This window comes from Phalacrocorax carbo, chromosome 2 (genome assembly GCF_963921805.1).
Source record: "Phalacrocorax carbo chromosome 2, bPhaCar2.1, whole genome shotgun sequence".
In the NCBI taxonomy this organism is placed as follows: Eukaryota; Metazoa; Chordata; class Aves; order Suliformes; family Phalacrocoracidae; genus Phalacrocorax; species Phalacrocorax carbo.
The window spans coordinates 131,014,111-131,039,978 of record NC_087514.1 but is presented as its reverse complement, the minus strand read 5'-3'; the positions used below and the strand labels follow the sequence as shown (position 1 = coordinate 131,039,978).

The following is a 25,868-nucleotide window of genomic DNA, read 5'->3' as shown; positions in this document are numbered from 1 at the left end:
GCAGACAGACAGAAGGCAATCCGGGAATGTTTTCAAGGACTTCCCATATTTCAGAATTATAATGGTGAAATGCCTACATCAAAATCTTAAACTCAAGCATTAATCAACAAAATGAAAGACTAATTTTATAAGAAAAATGTAATAAAACTCATTTTAAGAAGTTTTCCCTTCATTATTTTTTCCTTTAAAGGAACCAATTCTCTCCTAATGGTAATTATGCTGCTTTGGAGTAATGATAATACTCAGGCAGCTCCGTTTTAGGCTGCTGTTTTTAAAGTGAAGCTGAAGTACTTCAATCACTTTCAAGTTGAAGAGTAACTTTCATAAACTTTTCCACCAGTTTATATAAGTCAGCTGTGATCCTTCAGATAGAAAGCATTACACTACTGCCTCCAGAATATACCTTACTAATTTTGCTATTGTCTACATACCAGCCTTTAATTGTACCACCACCTTTTTCATAGAAGAAAAAAAAAAAAAAAAGGCAACACCCTCAAATGAACCAGTAAGGGAAAACTCATAGTTTTAGCGTCTGTACTGCTTTAACTCCTGAGGGGGGCCGGGTTGGGGTCCTATACCTTCTATTATCCAAATGATTTTTCTGATATTGAAAAAAAATCAGAGCAGAATATGCTATTTTTTTAAACAATGAAAGGAACACCAACATTTTCATATTAAAATAATACTAAAACTAAGACATTATACAAAACTAAAAATACCTCTTGTACTTCAGAAGGCGGCACCAGTTTAAACCCAATCAAAGAGAGTCTTTTTACCATTTACAATAACACTCAAACCCATGGAAGTTGTATACACGTTAGGACAACATCTGTTAATAAATGATGTGGTTCTAAGGACAAGGGGGAAAAAGTTTACCCTACATCCCTTTAATATCCATTTCAAATTGTCAAAAAGTTCAGAAAGCTGGAAAGTGTGAGACATAACGGAGAGATCTTGCCATGTAAGCAGGAGCTAGAAAACATAGAACCAGTCCTGGCTCTTAACCAGATTCCTTCTGCAATCTTGGACAAGTCAGAGCTACTTTGCCTCCTCCACTGCTCCATAACAGGGAAGCAGAATTAACATCTTTCTAGAAATGCTGTGAAATTTTGTTGGTTTCATTAGGGTTTGCTTTTTGTTTTGTTTTGGGTTTTGTTTGGTTGGTTGGTTTTTTTGGTTTGGTTTGGTTTTAATAAATACAGGGAAAAACATTTCATTTTCAGGCCTGCTGCTCCACTTTACTGTTTCTCCCCCGCCTCACCCACCCACCCACGCACTTTTTCAAAGAAATGTAAGCAGTTGGAGGGAGGGAGAGAGAAGGGGTGGAGGGAAGGTTACAGCATGTGTAAGACTGGGCTGTCACATATGTACTAATCCAAGCATTTCACAGAAAACTGCATACTTTCTTCTGTGACTGCTATAGCACACATGAGATTGACAAACCGAGGAAAATACTGTGAAAGAGGATCCTTAAGGTAAACAGTAAGGTTACTCTGATTATCTAAAGAAAATTATTTTCCAAGAAAAACAATTTTTGATCTTAATAAAAAGGAGGCAGGACAAGGCAACGTTAAATATAAAATCAGGACAGGTACAAATGCTGTTACCTAACACATACATATAGCTCATTGAAAATGGTGGTAGTACAGGACATATGCCAATATCAAAGCCAAAATTTTCCCTCAGTTTGAACACACATTTTTTCAATTCTCATTGTCACTCCAAAAACAAATTATCAACTGTAAAAAGTGGTTTTAGTTTAAGGATTTAACTGAGCTTTTGTCACTCTACCTCCTTTGCCGCATCAGGAACATGGATATCCTGCAGTGGTCAACAAGTAGCACAACAAAAGAACGCTGACTATTAAAGCCTGAATATAGTTAATATGGAAATAATAATAAGTCAGTGGCAATGCACAGAATAATACCAATGCATTCCTAACCACCTTGTTTTTTTAATTAGTTGACAGTTACATTTCTAGTAAAGGAGGAAGAGATTTCTACGGACTTCAACTGACATGACAGATTTAATTCCAGTCCCTGCTACACACCTTCTGTACCACCTAGGTCCTCCACTAGCATATTTGCATATCTGTTTCCAAACCTTTCCTCCAACTTTTTGTTTTTATTCCTATTAGGTTTTTGGAAGCATGGACTCGTTCAAGTTAAGGGCACATACCTATAATGGAGGATTCCAAAACTGCCTTGATCCAATGAAAATAAGATGATGCATGAAAAATATATTACACACATTTATTGGCACTTGGCCCATTTTCATAGCTTTTTCATTTTTTCACCCCAAAAGCTAAATCACAGCTTCAGTTTCTATATAAACCGAATCAAGCAGCCAATGCATCTATCACTAGCAACAAAACTGTATAAAAATGAAAATCTAATCATTATAAAGGTTCCTTTTTATATTGGTTCCCACAAAAGTATTAGTGTAACTGTTTTAGATACAAAATGCACTGTCAGATTTCCTCACTTGCAATCCTCTATAAATAATATACTTTGACAACAAATTCTTGAAAAACACTTGACAAAATTGTGCTAGAGAACACTATATGGAAGCCAGTCAGTGACACGTAAGTACTAAAGGACTAGACTCCGGGACTAACTTCTTTATGCATTATCTTTACCAGTATGTGTCTTATATCACTACCAAATCCCATTCCTGTGCAAGATTAGAGGCATACTGAATGAACAAAATGACTAATCACTGTTCTATTTGTTCTTATTTCATGAACATCATTTTACTCAATAGTATATGTATTAGCCAATACAACATATTGGCAAAAGAAGTTACTTCTGGGTATGGAAGGGAAATACAACACACAGAGATAACTTTGTTCAAAATATTTACACATTACTAGTATATTACTTAGAACAATCTTAGAGATTCAGAAAGTAGCATGAAAAAATCATCAGAGTTAGACAACTGATTCTCAGTCCCAAAGGATCTATGAAGAACTACAGGAGGATCGTCCATGTAAGTATCAAAACAAAAGGACAAATTACGGCCTCATCTGTACAGCAGTGGGAACCAGAATAACTAGTTATGTTGTAAACACAGATGTCTCTGTTATAATGCTACCTTAGAATACCATTGTTCTCTTTTAATTGTTAAAAGGCAGGGGGAGCCCAAACAACAGCTTAAACTACTCCAGTTCTGAGCTACTCAATTTATTTCTCAGTTTTAAGGTGATTATCATTGTTTTAGCTTGTTCAGTTTCACACACATTATTTTGGTGGCTTTAAACATTTTGACTCAGTAGATTTGCTTCTTGTACAGTATTTTCACCTTCTTGGTTTATATTTGTAATGTTCCTCATTGGAGGCTATTTCTAATTTAAGACCTGAATCATCACTAACTGCAGATACAGTAAAGAAATTCTCTACCTCACATTCCTGAGAAGACACTAATCATAGAACTTGGAAAAGAAGTCAGCTGCAAAAAGCCTGGCCTAGGGATTTAATTAAAGTACAGACACTCAAGACCCTTTCCAAATCATAGCAAGCAGCTATTTGGTACCAACATAGTATGGTATGAATCACTACACCTCATAATTACTCCCTAAAAAGGAAGACAAAACCAAACACAAACTCCCTCAAAACGTCTGTTTCCAAAAGACAAAGGCAATTAACGGGGGAGGGGGGGGATCCAATGACAGTGTTTAGAGTAGCAAGGGAATTTAAAGATGCCATGTGCATTAAGTTATATTTCCTAAATTAGGGTTTAAGACAGCAAAAATTTTAGATTCCTCAGAACTGTTTAAAGCTAAATTTACCCCAGGTTGAAAACATCCTGGGAGCACAACAAAGCTGGATTAATTTCCCTTCTCAACATAAGCATTTGTAAAGCCAGAAATCCTTCTAGATTCTATCTTGCAAAAGAAAAGTAAAATGCCAGTAATATAAACATGGCAGTGCCTTAGGTAGACTGTGTGTCACAACCCAAAGTAAGCATAGCCGTGCTACCTTCGGTCTTGGTACATTTGGTGTTCTGCACACCATAAAGCGTTCCTTTATTTCTACCTATCTTGAGCTATACAACCAAAAATTATCCATAATAATTTTGTACAGATTTTTTAACATAATCCAAGAGATGCTTCTAAAGAATAATTTAAAAAGTAAAGATTCTTTATATGTATTATCGTTATGTTCATACACAAGTCAGTCACCCAATATCTCAACGACTGTTAATGAAACTGAAAGCCTAATTAGCAAGATGAGGGGAATAACCCCAGCATTCTGGCCCACCTCCAATATGAATAATTACATCCACCTATGCAAAATCCCCCTTGTCATTTCAATTAGGTGAGATATTCCTCATATCCTGCTCTTAAATTGCTGGGTATTGTTTACAGTGCCATTGTAAAAGCTACTACATTCTACCCTAGATATTGTTGCATTTTGATAGTAGCAATGTGGCAATTCCTACATATTTTAGTTACCCTGTTCAAAAACTCTAGTGTTTGCATAAGGCTCTCTTATCAAAATAAATTAATTAACAAACACACACCATAAAAACCCACGACCAAAAAAAAGAACCCAGTAATTCACTGTGCATATATTACTGAAAGAAGTGTAATATCCATGCAGAACACTGGTAACAGGTATCGAGGTACAAAAATAAGTCAAGCCAGGCATACACACCTCTCTGGCAATTCAGCAGCATAACAAGCAGCCACCTTATTCAGAGTTGTGATAATGTGATGTCTCAGAAATTAAGCCAAAGCTAACCCCTCTCCCTAATGAAATCCTACCAGTATGTTAGAACACCCTTCTAAAAATGTATATATACACACATCTAATTTAACAAGGAAGAGAAGTCAGTCACCAATCAGCCCCTCCAAAAGAACAGTTGCACCTCTTTCTACACCTTGCTTCCTGCTCAGCAGTATGCACACACCAAATACCTGCTCCCCAGAACAGCCACTGATTCCCCCCTCATCACTTTAATTTTGTCTCACTCCCCCACCATCCCCAAAATTTTCTAAAAAGTCTAAATTAGATTGCGATTTATTGAAAACTGTTCCATCTGACTAGAAAAGAATTCCTACATGAAAAAGGATTTAAAACTTTGGTAAGTTTAATGTTGACTTAAAGAGGGATATCTGGTGTTTACTATTGCCACACCGTATCAGAGAGCTTTCTTCCTCTCCTCTTCTGGCTCCGAATTGCCACTGAAGTTGTTATTAGTAAGTAAAGTTCTAGATGCTTAAATTAGCCATGCTATGGCCCACAGTCCTTTTATTTTGCTCTCCTGCTTCAACTCTCCCTATCCCTTAAAAGATACAGTTTTAACAGACTGTAAAACCCACTTTAAAAGTACTCATTTTTAGTGAGTTTTAGTTACCAAATAAAAAGGTATCTTTTATTTACTAAAATATTCAAGAAGATATGTGCATCAAAAATGCACATTGACATTAACTGTGCTTAACTATTTCATGCAACATTTCAGTAACCACATCCCCGATCTATTGCTCCACTATGGCAATATGGAAACTTCCACAATAAAATACAGGCAAGGAGTGAAAAGAGCTGTAAAACCATAAAAAAAAAAGTTTGCTTTTTTCTTGCCCTGGCCTCCTAGGACTGTAAATCTCAAGCTTTCTGTTTCCTAAATTGTCTTTTTTTCAAGGATTACCAGTGTTATAAATACCTTTGCCTTCTACTGACTAGACACATTTTCTTCTGTAGACTCACTTCCTGTGGCAAATGTTACATCAAAAATTACACACACGCTATTAGAATCGCGATCATTGCTGCACTTCTGTTCATATATTAACAAAAGCACTAAGAATAGAACAGGTTTCACTTTATCATTTCCTTCTACAAAAGGAATATCACTCTTGCACGGGAGACAGTAATATACGTATTAAAATTTATTTCAAAATACAGTAGAAATTAATTTCCATTAAGTAGACCTGCTGGGAAAAAAGCTGCACACACCAATGATTAAGCATAAGCATGCATCTGTCCTTTAAATACGCATAGCAGTAGTCGCTTAGATGTAGGAGTTCAAATCATGGCCATTCTTGCCGCATATATATAAATTTGCATCAGGCAATCCTAAATTAAGAAGCACCTCTGATGATAAGTTTACAAAAGACAAAGAAAAAATTGGTTGTAAACTCTTCTGCATTGCAAAGATCTCTTTTGTCTGTCAATCAACAGAAAAGTATTATTCCACCATCACAAAAGGCAAACCTTTGGAGGCAGTATAGGTCTGTGTGTTGTGCAAATGTGCAGTTGCTAAGAAGCAAATATGCTTCTCTTCTAATCAAATAGCCCAGCTCAGCAATGCTGCTGGCTTGGGGCAAGAAGCAAATTCCACCAGCCACAAACTTAGAAACAGTCTTGAATTATTTGTTGCTGACCGCTGGCTGAACCCTGTCCTGATGAGCACCATCACCATTAGCCACTTCTCAGTGTATTCCATCAACCAATGGCAATAGCAGCATGCTACAGCTCAGGCTGCAAGGAATTGATCAAACAGGGTAATGAGACTATTTCTTCATGGAGGTTATTTTAAATGAATATAAATATTTTCTTTCTACATAATTTGCCACAAAAGGTCACTGAACTCCCCGCGATTCTAAAGAAAAATGCTGTGGTATCCCCTTTATATATTTGAGTTAGAATATAGCCAACAAACAATTCTGGGCATTTTTGATGATCGCCTAAATCTTAATGAGGTGGCATCCCAGACAATTGATTAGCGGCAACATTTTATCTTCACATTTAGTTACGAACAAAAAGAAGATTTGGCGCTATTTTAGAAAATCATGATACACCTACGCCCTTAAAATCTTTCATGAGAGAATATATTCTGTGATCCTAAAGACTTTCACTTTTACTATTACAATAGATCATGCATACTTTGCCATACTTTGATATTATAGCCCCTTCTATAGATTCTTTCAACTGAACTCATATGTTAAAAATACCCACTTCGTATCAGAGTCAAGTTACTGATAAGGAAACCCGTATTCAGACACCCTGTCTGTCGTCATCTTCTTTAAAAGACTACTATAAAGAGACACCAAGAGATCCCTGAAATTTAATTCAAACCAACTGCTACAAAAACCTCATCAAGGCTTTCCTTGCCCCATGTAAGATTTTTTAGTCCTATGATTTCCACTACTGGACAATTTCTCCAGTGCTGGGAAGGCACAAGACTGGTTTAAATACCAGTTCAATAGTATTTTATTAACAAAGGCATTACACTAGGGTAGTACTAAGACTATGATAATTAAATAGTGCTTATTATTTTCTACTTTTAGGAATAATAATATAAAAAATATTCCAATAGGCCAACTAAACACAACTGTTCATGTCTGAGAGTTCACAAGGTTACTCTGAACAACTTTAAGAAAATACTTTCAAAACAGAAGAAAATTTAGCTTTATACTCAGGGAATGAGTATAATTCATTTGTCTGAGACAGCGCTTGAAAATGGTGGTTAAAATAAAAATTTAAAAAACATGTATATAGGATTAAATTAGCTAGCCTTTTCCTGATTAATAGGAGATCACTTACATAATAATAGAAATGGCCTTGGATATTTTTTATTCACCCAAAATATTGAAAGCAATTTTTTTTAAAGCAGAATAAAAGTTTGTTACCTGAAACTCTGTTCTTTGTATTTTGTTGGGATCCTCAGATCCTCAAGATTTTTCTTTTTGTCCCTAAATGAATATTTCTGACCAGTAGAGGAAATAAAAATTTTAAAAAAATAAGAAATTAGTAAGAATAATAATTACAAAAAGAGTTTAGATCAAGAGGATTCTCCTCCCGTCTACCATCCCCACTAAAATACTATTTAGAGAACAGTCTCTTCTCTTTATCAATACCATCATTATATCTTATATGGAAGTGAAATGCATCTAAGACTTGAATAGAATAAAGTAACACAGATGTGTTTGTCCTACAGAGACACCATTTCTAGAATTTTTTTTTTTTTTTTAGAAAAGTTTACAACAAAAATTAAACTGTAGTTCTCTGATGAAAAAGATAGCTCAGTTGGCTGGTTATTACACAGCATAAAGATTGTTACATCTGTTAGACAGACCCTACAAATTCTTATTGTTTATCCATAATTTCTTTAAAAAGTGAAAGTTCCAAAAAATACAAAGTAGACATTTCTACATTAATGTTGAAGATCTATAAAAATCTATGAGACGACATGATGCTAGTACTATTCAAAAAGTACAAAAATCCTCAGAAACAGTATTTTAAACATAGGTGGAAGAAACCAATTGATACATGAAGCCTAATTTTTCCTCAAAGAGATCCCATATTAAGTCCTAAATTCCTTAAAAAAGAGAACAAAAACAAAAAAAAACCAACCAACCCCAAACCAACCAACAATATAAGCTTACAACACTAATAAAAACCAATATTCACTTGTGGGGGGGTGGGGGGGCTGTGTGTGGAAATCAGCACCCACTAGCAGAAGATCTCATCAGTGGACTAACATTTGACAAAAATCAGTGGAAACTGCAAAGAAGCCAATACAACTTCCAGTGCCAAGGAGCCAGATGGCACTGCTGGAAAAATTATATCTACAGACTGGCAGCTTGATCCCATGATTATTGCCCAAGGGAGGAGGAAGAGGAAAACAAGAGGTATTTCAGTGTGATGGAGTAAATCAATTATCACCAGCTCACTACAGCATTTTCACATTATTTTTATACCACGTTCTAAATATCACCCAAATGAACGAGAGCACTGGAAGATGCCAGCGATCTGGGACAGAAAAAAAAGAAAAGGTATACCATATATTAAAAAAGCAACAGTACTTTAAAGCAACTCTATCAACTGCATCACATAGTCCATATTTCCAAATCAAATTTGCAGATACATTGTGGTTAACGGGTAAAACAAAGTTTTTATTTTGCGGGTTTTATTTTCCACCTAAAATTACAAACATTATCTATACAGATTACAGAAAAAAAAAAAACCAACTCTGCACCTCTCAATGTTATGACTACATTCTTTTGTGTATTTTCAACTCTTAACTTGCAATTATTTTACACACACAATTACAGAACAACCATTTTGCTAAAATATTCCAAGCAGCTTTAATCAAAAAAGTTTGTGGTAGTCTCACCAATTATTTTTCTGTTAAAATTCACTATTAAAGCTAGCTTCTGAAGAAGCTGTTAAAGGGAGAAAAATTACTCCACTTCTACTTTCATATAAGAAAAGCCATTCTAGAAATCAAAAAGACAAACTTCTTCCCCCGCCACCTTACATGCATACATATTCAAATAACTAAACACAAAATAGATAGAAATATAAGAATGTGTGAGAGACTCCACCTGAAAACAGGCAAGGTTATTTTTTTTTTTTAATTGGAAGTCAATGACAACACTTCCACTAACTTCTTTTCCAGGCAACAGTAATAATAAGGCCCATTTCCTGTATCCACGCTTGCAAAAAGAGTAATTTATCGGTTAGCTACCAAGAAGACTTGGACCACTTCACTTCGCTTGTCTCCATCCTGTTTTCATCTTACAGCGCAGCCATGTACTCAGTCCAAACACTCTTCTGCCCCCAAACACAGTCTTTTGACACTAATCCTTTCCCCTTACATATTCAATGCAAAGTGGTGATGCACAAGTGCAGATACATGAAGCACATAATAAACTAACTACATCTTTCAGTATGCATTGTGAATATTTATACATCGCCTGTGTCCATATACAGAAATACAAAATCCGACTGTTGAGGAACAAGCATAAAGATGTTTTATACAAAGACCAGGATATGTCTGGAAAGTTATTATCAGGCTGTGATGTACTTTCCATTAAGGAAATCGTGTTCAGGTAGAAATAGTAAAGATTCAGAAGGCAGCCAGGAAAATCTTGTTTGGACCAGAAGACATTTTCCTCCATTTTATAGTACAGGATTATTCATAACTCCTTGCACAAAATGGGGCCAAAACTATTTCTGACTACCAGCAGTAGAGAAGACAGAGCGAAGATCCTCATAGGATACTACCTGTCACTATTGTGGTAGTTAGTGGTGAATAGGCTCTGATCAATATTAGTTAAGAAACTGTAGCAATAAATTTAGTTTGGAGAAACTATGGCATTCAGCGTTTTTAGTCTGCTACACTAAAGTCCTACTCTTGTAAGTAATCCAAGTAAACATCTATGAAAAATTACTGAGGAAACTATCAATCAGACTAATACTGCCTAGTGACAGATGTCGAAAGGAAGTATGGTTCCTGCTGCAAATTTTTAAGCAGTGAACAATACCTGCAACATTTTCTTGATAAGGGCAATAATGAGCTTGCCCATATAGTGAATATCATAAAGATTTAATTTACATTTCTTTTCCTTTGCAAAACACTTTGATAAACCTTTTCATGACATAGTTTTTACTTTTCTATTCAACATTTTTATTTTTCCATTCAAATTTAATCTCAAAATTTACAAATATTAATCCACTGCAGCCTTACTTTTATTTAAAAGGAAACAAACCCAAATCCACTAAATGAATGCCTGGACTGCATGACGCCTGACAGAAAACAGGCCCATTTTGTAGTTTCTTAAGCTCTACAGATACACTTTACACCTCTGCAGAAAGTAGTAATCAGTTAAAGCACAAAAACGGGAACACGGGAAAAAATCTTTTTCGGTTCATTAGTGTTGACACACACTTCAGTGCATGCAATAAATTAAATACGGGCAAAATTCCTAATTGCCAATTCAGAGAAAGAAAAGCCTACACCAAATTTAATTTTAATTCTGACTTTTACTACAAGGCTACTTTTTTTTTCCCAGTTGGTTCCTATATCCGGGCTCTCTAAGGCCTTATCCTTGACATATAAAACATGAAGCACCACACAGACCATTGTTTTACATATTTCTGATCTAGCCTACAACAAACCATTATGTTTTGGTAGAGTTTCTTCTCCCCTGAGATGTTTGGCACTACTGCATAGTATATGCTGAAGGCATACCTATTTTCCTGTCGTACTTGGTAGGTATCAGGAAGGAAAAGATGCCTCTTGCCTCAAATGCTGAGCAGCAACAATCTGTTGGACTTGTTCACCTCTGGAAAGGTACCAGAAGAGTACCCACCTTAAGGTGCCACTGAAGTAGCATGAAGCAGTGCTATCATCTGTGATTGATGCATCTTCCTGTTTCTTGGAGGGAAGGAGTAAGGAGCAGAATGGAAGCTGACTTGCCACTACTGCTTGGCAGGAAGAAAGAGGAATTACAGGGAAATATGAAGGTAGAAATTCACTCAGCCGAGTAAAGCACTAATAAGTTCCTAAATCCCTAATTAACAGCCTCCAAAGCACACTTGAAAAGCTTATCACATATCAGAGAGGCTGAAGAAAAACCTTCCTTCTTCCTTTTTATTTCAGCTATTTGTGATGGATAAGAACAAATCTAGAAAAACATTAGGCCAACAAGAAAAAAAGTAAGTAGAAAAATCTATTGCACTTCAGCTTTCTGGGTTGTTGGTTGTTTTTGTTTTTACCATAATATTGTTAGATATTTTGAATAAAATTATTATCAAATATGAAAAATAAATGGGTTAAGCAGATCATTATTCGGGTTTTTTTTATTGTGGATATTGTCCTGTGTAGTGGTGAAGCATACATGGCTGTTCTGTTATTGCTCAGTCACTGAAGCAACATAGATGAAATAAAATGAGCAACAAACCATGTCATCTCCCCCATGGGAGAAAGGTAAATGTTAAAAGAACACAGGGGTTTATTGTTTAATAGGAAGTTTTTCATCATGATAATTAGAAGTTCAAACGTTTTAGTATCATCAATTTGTACACACTATTAACCTAGAGGATGCCATTTTTAACTTTACTGTTGACTTTAATAGGGCCAAAATTTCACTTAAAACTTCTGCTCCCTACCAGAAATTGATCCCTTCTGTTCTGTGCAAATGGTTTAAATCAAAATTAATTAGATTAGCTTTGCATATTTCTCACGCTTTTTTTTTTTTAAAAAATTCTTGCTTCTCCAAAATAACTCATTGCTGCTATATTCACTGCTATGGATCCTACACAAGCACTACAGCTGCTTGTTCTTTTCATAAGGTTTCAACAGCAGTTACATGTGGAGAGTTATAAAGACTCTTCTCAGTCTTCAAATACACTCATGACAGAAGGGGAGGGGAGGAGGAAAGGAAATACACCATCATCAAATCCTTTATGGGCAAAGCAGAGTCAAATGTCAACAGACTGGCAAGAGCAGCTCAGGGTATGTATCCTCTGCCAGTAAGTACAGTGCAGCACTGGGACATGCTGCCTCGGGAAGACTGAAGCTCACCATTAGAGATTTTTAGGAAAGATGAGACAAGTACCTGCCAATAAATGTCTCAGACATGGTAAAGGTCATACACTGACTTTACTCTTAAGGTCCCTCCTATCCAACAAGGAGTTGCTCATCTTTACAGCTTTTGACAATTTCAACAAAGTTAGCAGCACACTCCTCATTTGTTAAGCAAACTGATTTGGATCTGGGAGTTTACGCACACGTGGTCCCATGTGCACCAATATCCTCATAAACACATAAACTGAATTTTTAAAATACGCTTCACATTTTAAGTTCCTCTTTAGTACGTTTTACTTTTCATTGTGTTCCATCAGCTTGTAAAAGACTATTCTGGGTGACATCTAAACTGTCCACAAGTGTGTCAGCCTAATTCCCTAGTGATGCATCCTGCCTCTCACAGCCTCAGCGTACCACATGGGAAATTCTAGACTTCAGTCGTCCTGCTTGAGATTGAGTTGCTAATTATGACTTCTTAGAATTCTGAAAGCAATATTTCTGATCAGTTGTATTACCTTTTCAGCCAGAAATGTCCCAGAAATGCAGAATCATAACACATTGTAATACATAGTATTTCCTCTGCCATACAACATCTGTTCAGACACAGCAGAAGAATCTACTAAACTGTTGATGAAAATATAAAATTACCTACATATATCAAAATATTATTCCCCAGTTACAATTTTGACATTAACTAGCATCTCTCAAAACAAAGTTGGCATGCCAAAGTCCAATCTTTACCCACTTCCCATGGCATTGATGCTATTGCCCTCCTGCCAGCTCCTAAGAGCATAAAGTAGAAGTCACCTTTTCTCACCAAAGATTGTGTCCTAGTAAACCTGGATCTTACCTCCCTTCAACATGACCTTTTTTTAATTAAGCTTGAACATATAGATAAATGTAAGGAATAAGAAAGGACATGTTTTTCTGCCTCAATGAAATCTACCCATGACAAAAAGACAATGAATAAAGAAGTTTCTCACTTCTTTAGTCATGCACTTAGTTTGGAACTCTCTCCAGTACTGCAAAGCAAATAGCTAATCTTCTAGAATAACTCAGGTAAACCTCCAATGCTGTCATCCCTAAAGACAATCAAACATCCTCTTCATGTGCATGATTATGCTACCAAAATAGTGGTAAACCAATACAAGACTGGGGGGATATGAAGGGCAAACGGAGAGAGGACAGAAAAATCCTAGCTACATTTTCCATTCTCCAACCTTTGCTAACTTAGTTGCTAATACTCCTTAACTGGCTCAGTGATGGAGCACAGTTTTTGCTTCAATATAGTGCCTCAAAAATAAACTCAGTAGGAATGTAATTGAAGAAAGTGGGAAAATACTTGTATATGCATTGTACATAAAGATAAGGTCTTAATGTGAACCATTCTATCCTTCAGTGACAGTATTCAAACCCTTATGACTACAAAATAGGGAAAACAAGAAAAAAAATAATCAGTACTTGTATTTGAGACTTAAAATGTCAAAAGAAGCAGCATGCAAAATTTAGTCACACAATTTTTCATTCTCACTTGATCATTCAAAATGCAAAAATGTCATGTTCATGCAAAGGAAATACTATAGATCATGTAAAATAGTTAACTTAAGCCTGCAAAGTCTTGTACAGGACTTTTCCAGAGGAACTGCATGAAAAAAAAAAGTGAAAATCTGTTGTTTCATCCAAAAACTATATCAAGAAAAGCATGTTGCAGGGAGCAACAAATTCTGCTCGTTTTCAAGACTGCACTCTGATGGCACAACCCCTTCATTTATTCTGATTCCCCAAGTTCTACAAATGTCTTATTTTGCTTGCTTATGCCCTACTTTCCTCCACTTCACCTATGGGGAATTTTTAGTATGAGATTCTCACCCTATTTAACAATTTTCTACTAAAAAGCATATTTTATTCATAAGCTATAGCCAAATATGATAATTTGAAGAGCATACAAGTCCCCAGACACAGTTTTAGTACTTCTTTCATCCTTAAATGCTCAAGGCAATGTTTCTGGACCTTCCACAGAAATGATGATGATCTAAATTATTTTATTGCAGCATTCACTGTGATCTTTTTAGATCCAGTAATTACTCAATGAGGTACTCCCTACAGAGCTAAACAGACATATCTTCTTCAGAAGTGGTCAGTTCACTCACAGTACTTACGAAGTCAGAAAGTTTGTTCCTTTAATATTAATGGCATTTCCTACAATGGAATCAAGTACCATGCCATAAAACAAAAAATTTTACTGTTAAAAAAAATCCCCTGAGATTGTAAAACAAGATTACACTGCTAAATAGGAAAGTTTCAGCATGGCATTGAACCTGGATTTAATACCATCCTAAGAAACCTGAAAATTAAACAAAAAACAGTAACTTTTTCCCCATTAATGACTCAACCAAAAATAAGTTTGTTAGCAACTTTAAAGAAAGTCTTACTATTTCAATTTTTAAGTGTTTTGGTATGCTTTGGGTTTCAACTGATCAAGACTTATATTTTCCACTATACACATTCTCCAAAATACAGATGGAAAGGGAGTAAGAATTTACAAGACATAACATTGTTATACAATGTACTATACAAATACCTGTCATTTAAGTTGCAAGAAACCTAGTCATCAATAAGTGAAAAAAAAATACCCCGCTCAAAAATCAATTATGTTGAGTCTTTTGTATAGAGAAGTAGTACACCTTTCAGGCAACTGGTATTAATGAGCAGACATGGCTATAGAATCTCCATCTGTTTTTCTGACAAAGCTGTGACTACTCCAGTCTCTCATTGAAATTCCATTAATCTGGTGCACCAAGGACCAATGCGAAAATCAAAACTCCATCTAACCCTTTATCAGCTCACAATAACCTACAAGTGAACTCTGCCTGTTAGCATACAGCAAGTTATGATTTTGCTATCAATCAGGCTGTTAGCCAATAAAAAAAAAAATCAAGTTAAGAAAGGAGTGCCTGGCAGTGCTGTTTTGTTTTGTCTGTCTTGTTTTTGGGTTTGTTATTTTATTTGGGGGTTTTGTTGTGTTTTATCCCTTTTCCAATTTCTATAGGGTGTCTGGACATGTAAGCCTATGCATCATTCTCCTTCGTTGTGATTTAATTGCTGCCAGCAATCAAGTCAAAGCATCACTGAAGTGTGCTTGAATTTCATTAGAAGATATAACTTATGCTACTTTCCTACAGTACCTAATAAACCATAAAGAAACCAAAACACATATGGCTTGAGGGAATAACTGGAAAATTAGGTGGCCATTTGGGAACTGAATGAACTTTTGAACCAGAGGAACAGAGAAAAAGAAATATTAAAAGGAAAGACAGACTTAGAATGCACACAGAGATGTGGGGGTTTGACCTTTTCAGTACCTAGAAAATTACATTAGCATTATGAAAAATACATATCATGTTTAGAGTTTATAATCCATCAAAGTTTAGATACTTTGTTAGTGCCTACCATAAGGTAAAAGTCAAAAGGACAACATAACAATCAGATTTGACAAAAGGCCTTTAGGTGACCTGTGCTAATTTAGTTATCCCATACTTATTGTTAAATGGATTATCTCTCTTGTAATTAATACACCATTAGACAAAGGTCACACAAAAACTCCAGGATTTTACAATGACTGTAATGTACACGTAATACACTAATTCTTTATCTGTTCCCAAGCGGGTGCCTTCACAAATTATATTTTGACAGTAACACTGCGAAGTCCAATAGTGACACTTTCAGAAGTCGTACAAACCTTGCAGTCTAACTCAAGTATATAAAGGTAAATGCCTGTTTTGTTTATTTTTTTAAGCAGAAAATTCATATAAAATGTTTTACATAAAAATATGAACTCAAATATAAATAAACACCACCTCAGTTTGGTTTCCTACAGTTAGGCGCCTTTATTAATGCTGAGAGCCTTAATCCTACACAAATGAGGTTTTACTCCTGCACAGAGCCCTGCTGAACTAAACTGGTAGCCATGTAAGATCAAACATCTACCTTACAGATCCAGCTTCTTCAGCAGGATTTAAATATCGAACATTAACAGACTGCTGAAAAACAAAAATACAGTATTAAGCTTCACAAACTCCTTCAGGCCTATGAGAAATGAAACAAATGGCACCTCCAAGGATCAATCCACCTCTTACAAGACTCTCACAACATATATTTTCGTACATAGTCTAGGTGCCTTGACTTGAAGGATGGACTACATACACTAAAATCAAAATGGTCCTAGAATGATACACTGGACATTCAAAGAGGAGAACAGAAACCCTCCTCCATCTACCACCTTTTCTCAGCTTCTCCTCATGCTGCACTCCCACTAGATCATTAAAGAGGATTTATCATAAAACATGGGAAGACCAGTGAGGTACAATCATCTTAAATATAACACAATCACACCCACTCTATTTCTACCTAAACTGGAGTGAATTAACCAAGATATTGTTGGGCAGCTATTATACCTACTCTCATAATTATAACTTCCAAAGTAGGCTAAAAATTAATCACCCATCTGTACAAACTCATATCATATTTCATATACTCTTGCATCAGCATTCTTCAGCCATTCATTATTTAGGTTTATGAACATTATCACTTTTTTCTTGATTAACTGTTTTGAAACAAATCTATAATTGTATCTCCTATTAAATAGTCATACAGTTTTGTCACATACCCTTTATGCAATTAGTACCATGTTATTAAGTCACAATTAGAAATACGATTATGTTTGTAAGCAAAAATAAATACATGGAAAGTTGCATTCATCTCTAGTTTGGAAAATTAGCCTGGGTTTTCTAAAAGCCATATTCAATTTGACTGATAATTACATGTTTTTATTTTTGTAATAGAAGGTCACATTGCCAAAATGCAACAAGCTCAATTAAAAAAACAAAAAAAAAGTGTGATTATTATTGTTACACATTTCAGAGTACTGGATATAAAAAAATGTGTTACTCTGAATCAGTGGTTAGAAGGTTTATCACTTATGCATGTACTTGACTTATCCCTGTTCTGCAATAGACATAATTTTATACCTCATAAAAGCAATTTATGTTTCCAAAGGGAATAATCTGGATAACATAAAATGTGGAGTGCTATGTTGCAGGAAGCATATTTTCATTCAGCAATTGTATTTCGAGATGGAGCTGCACAGTTTGATCATCACATCATGTCAGAAAACATCATTCACTAGTAAGTCTATCTAACTTCCAGTGCCACAAATTAATATACGTCGTTAATTTATTTGTGCATATACTTAATTTATTGCCATATATTATCCATAGAAGGTATTTATATTATGTATACAGTAAACGAATCTCAAAAATATGGACACTATGCTAAAGCAAGCTTGTTAACCGTTGGAATATTCAATTGTTCATGTCTTCAGAACAGTCACATTTAGCATTAAATTTAATGCATACAAAATAAAACAACATGGAAAACAGCTATGGCGCCTTCTTTTTTTTTTAAATGCAAACTCAAATTTAAAATGTATATAATAAAAACATTCTACAAAAGACTGTCTTAATGGAAGGAAACATTGTAGGAATAATTAATTTAATATTTTATGAACCTATTCTGCATGGAGTTTGCAGAAAAATATCAATCACGTAAACTGTTTCATTATTTATTAGATAAATAATACAGTAAGCCATTAAGTAGCACAATAAAATTAAGCAAGAATCTGATAATGTTGAATTAACAAACAATTTGTTACTACAAATATTCACACTTTTTTAGCCACTGATCTATCTTTAAAAACATATGCATCTACAGAAGATGCTTTGTTATAAAAAAAACATGAGTTTGAAAAAAACACGTGAATTTGAGACAGCTTCACTATGCTCTAAGACCACTAGAGAGAGCTCTTCAGTTCCTTTAAAGGTTCTTGTAAAGGTAAGAAAACTGTCCAGCTGTGATGCTTATCTGTTTATCTGATTTCCAACACTAACATTCACATCAGGAGAATCCAATTACATGAGTTTGTAGTAAACCGGCAAATCTAGTACGTTCTAAGGTAAACAGTGTCACATACCATCAGAAGGTGCTTCATCCTCTTTATCGTATCGGTCAGATGCTATTGAGACACTATCAGGAGGCGAAGAAAGAGAGCTCTCAGGCTCTTCCTCATCTTCCAATTCTGTAAAAGTCAAAAATACATTGCTAGTTAAAATAGCCTATCATACAAACACAGACAGAATCCAAAGACAAATATTTTCATTAGTAAGGAGGATATCAGTTCTTATCCAAAACAGAAAATTCCCCTTTCTCACAGGCTCTCATAACACACACCTTGTATGTTCAAACACAGCTGTGAGCGCTGCTGTTCTAGGGTTAGCTTCTAACCGGCCGCATACATGTGGCTGCAGTGGTTTCCCTAAACGCTGTCATATAATGAACCCGCTTCCAATGCTGCACAACTGACAGCTTCTCACGGGGGGGAGGGGGGGGTGTGGAGGGAAACAAACACAGACCACAGCAAAGAGGTGGGCAAGGGAAACCACTGGCAGGAGAAGAAATGGGTAATGCCAAGCTCCAAAGTTCTGCCTGCCCAAGTGCAGGAAGGAGCTGCAGCAACTTCCCTCCCAGGAACTGGCAAACTACTTTTGGCAACAGTTTGTCGCCCTCTGCCCACTCCTGCTTTTCTTCAGCATAATTAGGCACTACTTTGCAAATGTTGTATGTGTACGTGAATTCCTCCCATGAAACTGAAAATGTAATTGCCTTCTGACGGCACCCGGTCGGAATCTGTGGCTTAATGCAGCATTCTGTTGAGGAGTTTCTTAGGTAGCTAAGCGCCCTACTACAATATATACAAAATCTACATCATTAGCTAACCTATGCACTACACTGATCAGCGTGCATTAAGTATGAAGGTCTGGGAAAGGTAAAGTGAAATCAATAGTAGTTGAGGCTTTCATTTAAACAGACAAAATTTACATTCTCCCTCCCAAAACTCACTATCTTTTCTGAGGTTTGTTGTTTGTTTTCAGTTTAATACCACCTAGGCAAAGAAGAGGTGGAAAAATAACAAACTACTTTGTTCCTTAAAAAAAAAAAAGAATCAAGTCTTGGTCAGAAGGAAAATCCAGTAATTAAGTATGATAAAAATCACCAGACCAAAATCATAAAGCTGATGCTCCAACAGATCAAATGACCCTCAATTTTCTTAAAATGCATATAAAGCTAAATTCCTCAAGCATTGCCTTTTGGTATATTCATAAGCAGAAAGCTTTCCAGAGACCTCCAGACATGCTTCCCTATTCACGTATTCCCTTTTAGAGCACTGTATTGGATAACTAATTGCTCAGAATCCAAAATAAGGCCCATGCATAGTAAAAATATTCTTCCCCAGACATATGAGTAACATTCATCAGTAGGACCGTCTATCCATGGCTGCAAGTTTTACCCCTTTGCTTCCCATTTAATAACGGAAAATTATGGAAAATTCAGAGTCAATGCCCAAAAAGCACCACAGTTGTTTGCAACGAACAACAAATTTTCTACACACACAAGACAAAAAAGCCTGGATTTTGCTTTGCTGGAGGTTCTTTTACATCCCAAGATTTTTGAATACCACATTGGTTTTCCCTTCATTAATTTAATATGCTTTTCCTGGGAAAGCTTCCTTTCAAGCTCCCATGCCACGCAACAACTGCTTTGAATTTGAACCTGACTCCAATCTATTTTCGACATGGCCATCTTCCAGTAGCACTCCAGCCACCCTGTTAATCTGATCAAAATATTTGCATTTCATCACACCTGTCAAACCAATCAAAAGTAAATTATCCCTCTCCAGGATTCACCTCTTCCTCCAAACAGAAAACCAGAGAGCAGACAGCACATGAACAGAAAATATTATGCCATATTTACAACCTGCATGATCATCTTTCACACTTACATGTCAGAGACCAGTTGCCTGTCTCCGTCTATATATATATATCTTTATTAGATGATAGACTTCATATAAAAAAGCAGACATGATATCCACAACCTATACAGTACCAAAAGTTGTTCCACTCTTTTCCTGTCCCAAACTTTTACTAGTACTAGGATGCACAGAATGCATGTATATATAAACCACCACCTCCAATGCCCCGGTTGTTGGGCAAAAATGTCCTCTTACCAGCTACGCATAAATGTACTATCATTTAAACTTCATGAAGGTGCCAGCATAAATTTAAGGTATTAGGCTGTATTTCTAGAGGAAAACATTTCTACAAACACCTACTGAGGAAGACTAGAGAGAACTGCATTTGAAGCTACACGTTACTCCTTGAACAGTCAGAGGAGTCAGTGTTGAGCAGCACAAGCCACTGCTCCTCTCTTCAGGTGCCAAGAACCTAAAAATACACCCAAAAAGCATCAATAAATTAAAGAAAAGCATTCGACTTGCATTTATGTAATAGAAAACCGAACTACAAAGCAACAATGGACATCAGGTAAATGTATCCAATACAATTTGCAGGCATAATTGAAAGCATTACTGCCTAATCAGACATCTAAAAGCAAAGCATGCTCAAATGAAATGTCTATAGACTCATTAGTTGGCAGCCATTCCATTACAATCACACATAATGTCAGTAGTGCCTTGAACCTGTGCCAATGACAACAGCATAAATTTTGCATCTCATTTCTGTGGTCATAAAATTAATGATCAGTTTAAAAATACTTCTTTGCAAAAGTTATTGCACAAAGAAATGACATGAATGTGTCCCTGTTATGTAGTCACAAGGATAATTAAGGAGTTGATGCTCATTAATATAGTTTCTTGTTTCCCCAGAATACCGTATGATTTATCTGGAAGTTGAAAAAAACATTTAATTAACAGGAGATAGCTAACAGTTACAACAGTAACAAAAATATGTATATGAACTGAACCTCTTCTCTAGTTTCTGCAATTTAAACTAACCTCTTACACATTTGATGGCAGAATCAATGTTTCATGTTATCTGTAAAATACCCATACAATGTCTTTCCTTATTAAATGCTACCTTTTCCATTACAGCTTATTTATTGATTTAGGAAATACTGCATACCAAAGGGTAAGTGTACCACATTAGGACTCAAGCACGAAAGACAAAATCTCCTTATTGTAATAAGGGCTGCACTTCAGTACGTGCCCCCTACTTCTGAAGATTTCCAACAGATTCAGTTGGTACAAGCGGAATATAATGAACACGACCATGTTAATTTATAAGAATCTAATTTAAAAAACAAATCCAGACTTCCCTGCCCCCCCAAGTAATGCAACTTCTTCTGCAATAGTGTGACTATATTAATGAACAACTAAGCATTAAAAATACTGCTTCAGCCACTAAACTAAAAAAGAGCAAGCAAGATGTTTCAGCCAACACCTCCGAAAGAGACTTGCTAGCTCAGGGTCCCCAGATCACTAAACACTTTTATTCTATTTCTTAAAAAGTCTAGACAGAGCAATGCATTAAAATTGCTCAAGTATAAGGAAAGTAAAACAACTCACAACAAGACACGCAGGTCAAAACACCCTGCTTCTTGCCCTTTTGGGGTGTCCCAAGTCACAGCAGGTTGAAATGACCTCCTCCTGTCCAATCTCTTGCTCCCCTAAGAACCCACCAAACAGAGAACTGGATGAAGCCACCAAGCACATAAATACAAGGCCCTCACTACAGAGTTTTTCCCCAAAAATAACTAGTCAAACTTGCTTTCAGCTGGCACAGGTATACTTTAGCCTCTTGCTAGCTGGAGCTGGTATCTTTAAGATGATGCTGCTGACCCAATCCACCAGTCATCTTGCAAGACTGGATTCTTCTGACAGCCACTTTCTCAATGTGTGCTTTGCCATGAAATCTGCTCCAATACACTCATTCCTGAAGAGTCTTCTAGAGTCTCATATTAACATGATGGTTTTTAACAGCTTGTTTTGTAAAGGTCAAGTAGGAATTCTTCAGCAAAACAATACTGAAAGAGCATTAGGTTTGTAAGCAAATATGCTTCAAGCAAAAAAAGCAATACAACTTTTACTTGCTGAGCTGCCTCTCGTTCTGATGATGCACATCAGGATAAGACCATTTTGTGCTGCACTGGTGGCTGTATCTTGTGCTGCTTGAAATTGCATTTGGCATGGACACACTTCACAGATAACAGCTCCATGTAGCTGAAAGGGACAACACGGTGACTTGCCTACAATGAAACCCTCCAGACTTCCAGAGTGATATTTGGCACACTTCTAATGCATCCGATGGTCTCTCCAGAAATAAATCATGATGATCCTCAAAGGACTGTGTAACAACTAAGCCATATCTTTCCCATCTATGGTTAAATACTAACGATGTATTTTATGCTCCTGACTGAAAGCTCAAGTGTGTTAAAATATAGAACTCACATCCTCTTATGACCACAAGCTACTGCCTCCCTTCTCAAGTCCAAGATGATGCCTACCTGCTGCAATTTCCTGAAGAGTCCGCAGAGACAAAACAGGAAGCATCACCTCCACACAAACCAGAGGGGGTGGGGTGGGGAACAGAAAATACAAAGCCTTTGCATATAGTGCTCCTCTATCAGCTTGACTATTTCCAGGAAGCAAGTGTCTCAGGGTCCAGACATTCACTGCTCTGCCAAGAGCTGAAGAGTCATCCAAGTCATCTAAAGGTTTCCAACAGGTGCTCCCACTAAGTACATAAACACCACCAATACTCTAGAAACACAGGTTTACCTTCTATTATACAACAGTGAAATGAAAATTAAAGTGGACCTTCATTGGTTTTTATCAGACTCCAAAGTGGTAGTTCAGCAAATGTCAAATCATACTTTTCTGAATAAATAGCACAAAAGTAGTGTGCTGCAGATCAGATATAAGGTGCGCTGAGTGCTTTAAGGGGAACTTGTTCCACAAATTCCCATATTATGACTCAATTTGGCTAGTACTTTTGGTGTCTTACTTTCAACACTGAGCCAAAATCTTTTGTGAATAGTGATTAAAAATATATATTTTACTAAAATAAATGCAAAGAACAGATGGCAAGTGAGCTTCAAACACAAATACAGTTTCTAGGGCTTATACTGCTTCTGCCAACTTTAGCACTATTTTTAGCATAAATTGAAAACAAGGTTCTTTTAACAAAACATTTTGGCAGCCATGATCCAATTAATCTCAAAACAGAGAAATGCCAAAAACTGTATTAACTCAGAATCTTTGACAAAGTCCAGACTTTTATATCTTTAGAAGAATACTAGTCTTATAAAAAAATGAATCCAATTTGTATAAAAAAATCTTCGTTTTCAAGTTCCCAGTTCTAAGATCTAGAATGGGTCACCTTGAGTGTGACTACGGCTTTTTTATTTTGTTTAAACTGCTGAGATAAGATTCAAGTATTTCAAATGAAAAGGAAAAAATAGCAGAAGTGTCTAAGAGAAAAAGAAATTTCTACTGAGTTTCTTAAGAATAAAATAAAAATGATACATGTTTAGTAACATAACTCAGTAAAAACAAATGTTGTGGAAAGATTAGTTGTTTGGATATTGTTTTAATTGTACATTTTTGGCCAAAAGAATAACATGTGCTTTCTTTGTCCATAAATCAACACTACACTTAACTGTAAAAGTCAGTGTAAAATCAGGTAACACATCACACATGACAATTAAATATTTTCCTGTACAATTAATTTAATGTCTTGAATTTTCACATGTACCCACTTCCCCTAAAAAGCTTCATTTTTTTCAGTGTGTAGTCAAAAAAAAGATGCTTTTGCCAGCATATTTACTGACCTGACAAATGTCAGAACAAGGCTTATTTTAAGAGGATGTGAGAAAGTTCAAGTTCATCAATCGGGTTGCAAAGAAGTATGTATGTATTTTCTGAAAGTTGAGAGATATGCACATGGATGATTTTGGTTTTAAGGAATGTGATTCTACTTGTGCACATGCTCTTCATTTTTTTTTTTATTCTTCTTTTAAACCTCATTGCCTTATCTTTACGAAAGGCAAGATTCTGTATGCTAGTGGCCAAAGCCCATACAACAAGAGCTCACATGCAATACCTCAGTAAAACTGACTAGTCACTACATGCAAAGCCAGCAGAACATCAAGAACATGCAGTGATGAGAGACAGTGGAGTGACGAACTGATGCCCATAAAGCACACTTGTGGAACAACTCACAAGCTGAAGGAGCTGCTGTTTGAGAGAGCAGAGTCAGGTTTCATTATGGTATACAGGAAATATATTCATTATGGAAGTGTTAATCCACTTCTTTCAGCCTCCAAAGGATTCTTCTGGATGCCTCTGGAAGGATGACAGGTCACAACTCACAAGATCTTTAAAAACAGCTGATGTAGTATCATAATTACTATACCATGATAATATGGCACATAGTATGAATCCTTCTTCACTTTTCCTTTCAGCTACAAAGATTATTTTATTTGCATTAAAAAAAAAATGAGTAACTGCTACCGCACAAGGAAGAGCAAATACAAAGTTTAAACGTGCACAGTAGTTTTTGTTCTTCCTAGTTTGTTTCAGTGCAGTTTCCACATTTCTGCTTCCACACCTACCCTAACCTTTCTAAAAGATTTTCTCCTTTTTCACCTTATAGTTTGGGATATTTCTTCTTTCTTTGGAGAGGGGAGGAACAGGGAAATGTCTGACCATCACTGCCACCTCAGTTTTCCTCAAATTTTCCATTTTCAATTGTCTAGGTGTGCACAGAGGTATGAATGGGCACAAAAGTTGACCTCACTCAGCTGCTACCACTGCTTTGTTACACCAGCAGCTGGCCAAGAATCTGACTGCTTACCTCCATGTGAGTACTTTGTTCTACACAAGTCACGCCTAATTTGTACGGGCCTAAAGTAAGAATGACACAACCAAATAAAGTTTAGCACACACCACTTAAACTCTGGAAGTTATACCAACCACCCATACCACTGAACTACATTGCCCCAAATATTTTGCACGTAAGTGCAGGCTCCCATTTCTCATTAATTTTTCATATTCATGCATGTAAGTGTACATGAATTTGGAGAAATTTATCCTCACTTGCAGAAAATAACGGTATAACTTTAGAGCCCTCTCATTTTATTGACAAATACTGAAAGAAAACTAAAATATCAGCATTTGCAATCATCTGTACTTAGTTCTACAATCTGAACCAAAGAGACATGTCAAAAATTTTTAAAAAAAGGCAATATATCCTTTATAAGAAGGAAACACACTCTCATAAAAAGAATAAGACTGAATATAATTTTCACAGAAATCAGAGCAAGTTATACAGTAACAATTACAGACTATATCAATTAAACCATCCATGTTACTGGAGATAATGAAATCTCATCTTTATTAATAATTTGTTGAACCAGAAAAAGACATTCTGAATCAAACTGCCAACGAAGTAAATAGACTAGAATATTCTCAACCTTCAAAAAACGCAAACCAGTAAATGCAAACTCTGCTTTTTGTAGACAACTTTTATGTTTATTAGAGAGTCATAGCCTCAGAAAATTATTAAATCTTCAGAAGCATGCTTTCCAGAAAGTCAGATGCATTTGCAATGAAACAACCATCCCACCTAATTTCATGTCAGTCA

General features: G+C 36.0%; 1 protein-coding gene across 2 annotated transcripts in view; it reads right to left on the bottom strand.

Moving 5' to 3' along the window:
- The window catches only part of SKAP2 (src kinase associated phosphoprotein 2), a 119,787-nt gene that overhangs the window by 79,466 nt on the left and 14,453 nt on the right, over positions 1-25,868 (bottom strand). For both annotated transcript variants that reach the window (XM_064444379.1, XM_064444380.1), the window contains one exon: positions 18,344-18,448. In XM_064444379.1, the coding sequence (XP_064300449.1) occupies positions 18,344-18,448 (105 nt within the window). The remainder of the gene's footprint in view (positions 1-18,343; positions 18,449-25,868) is intronic.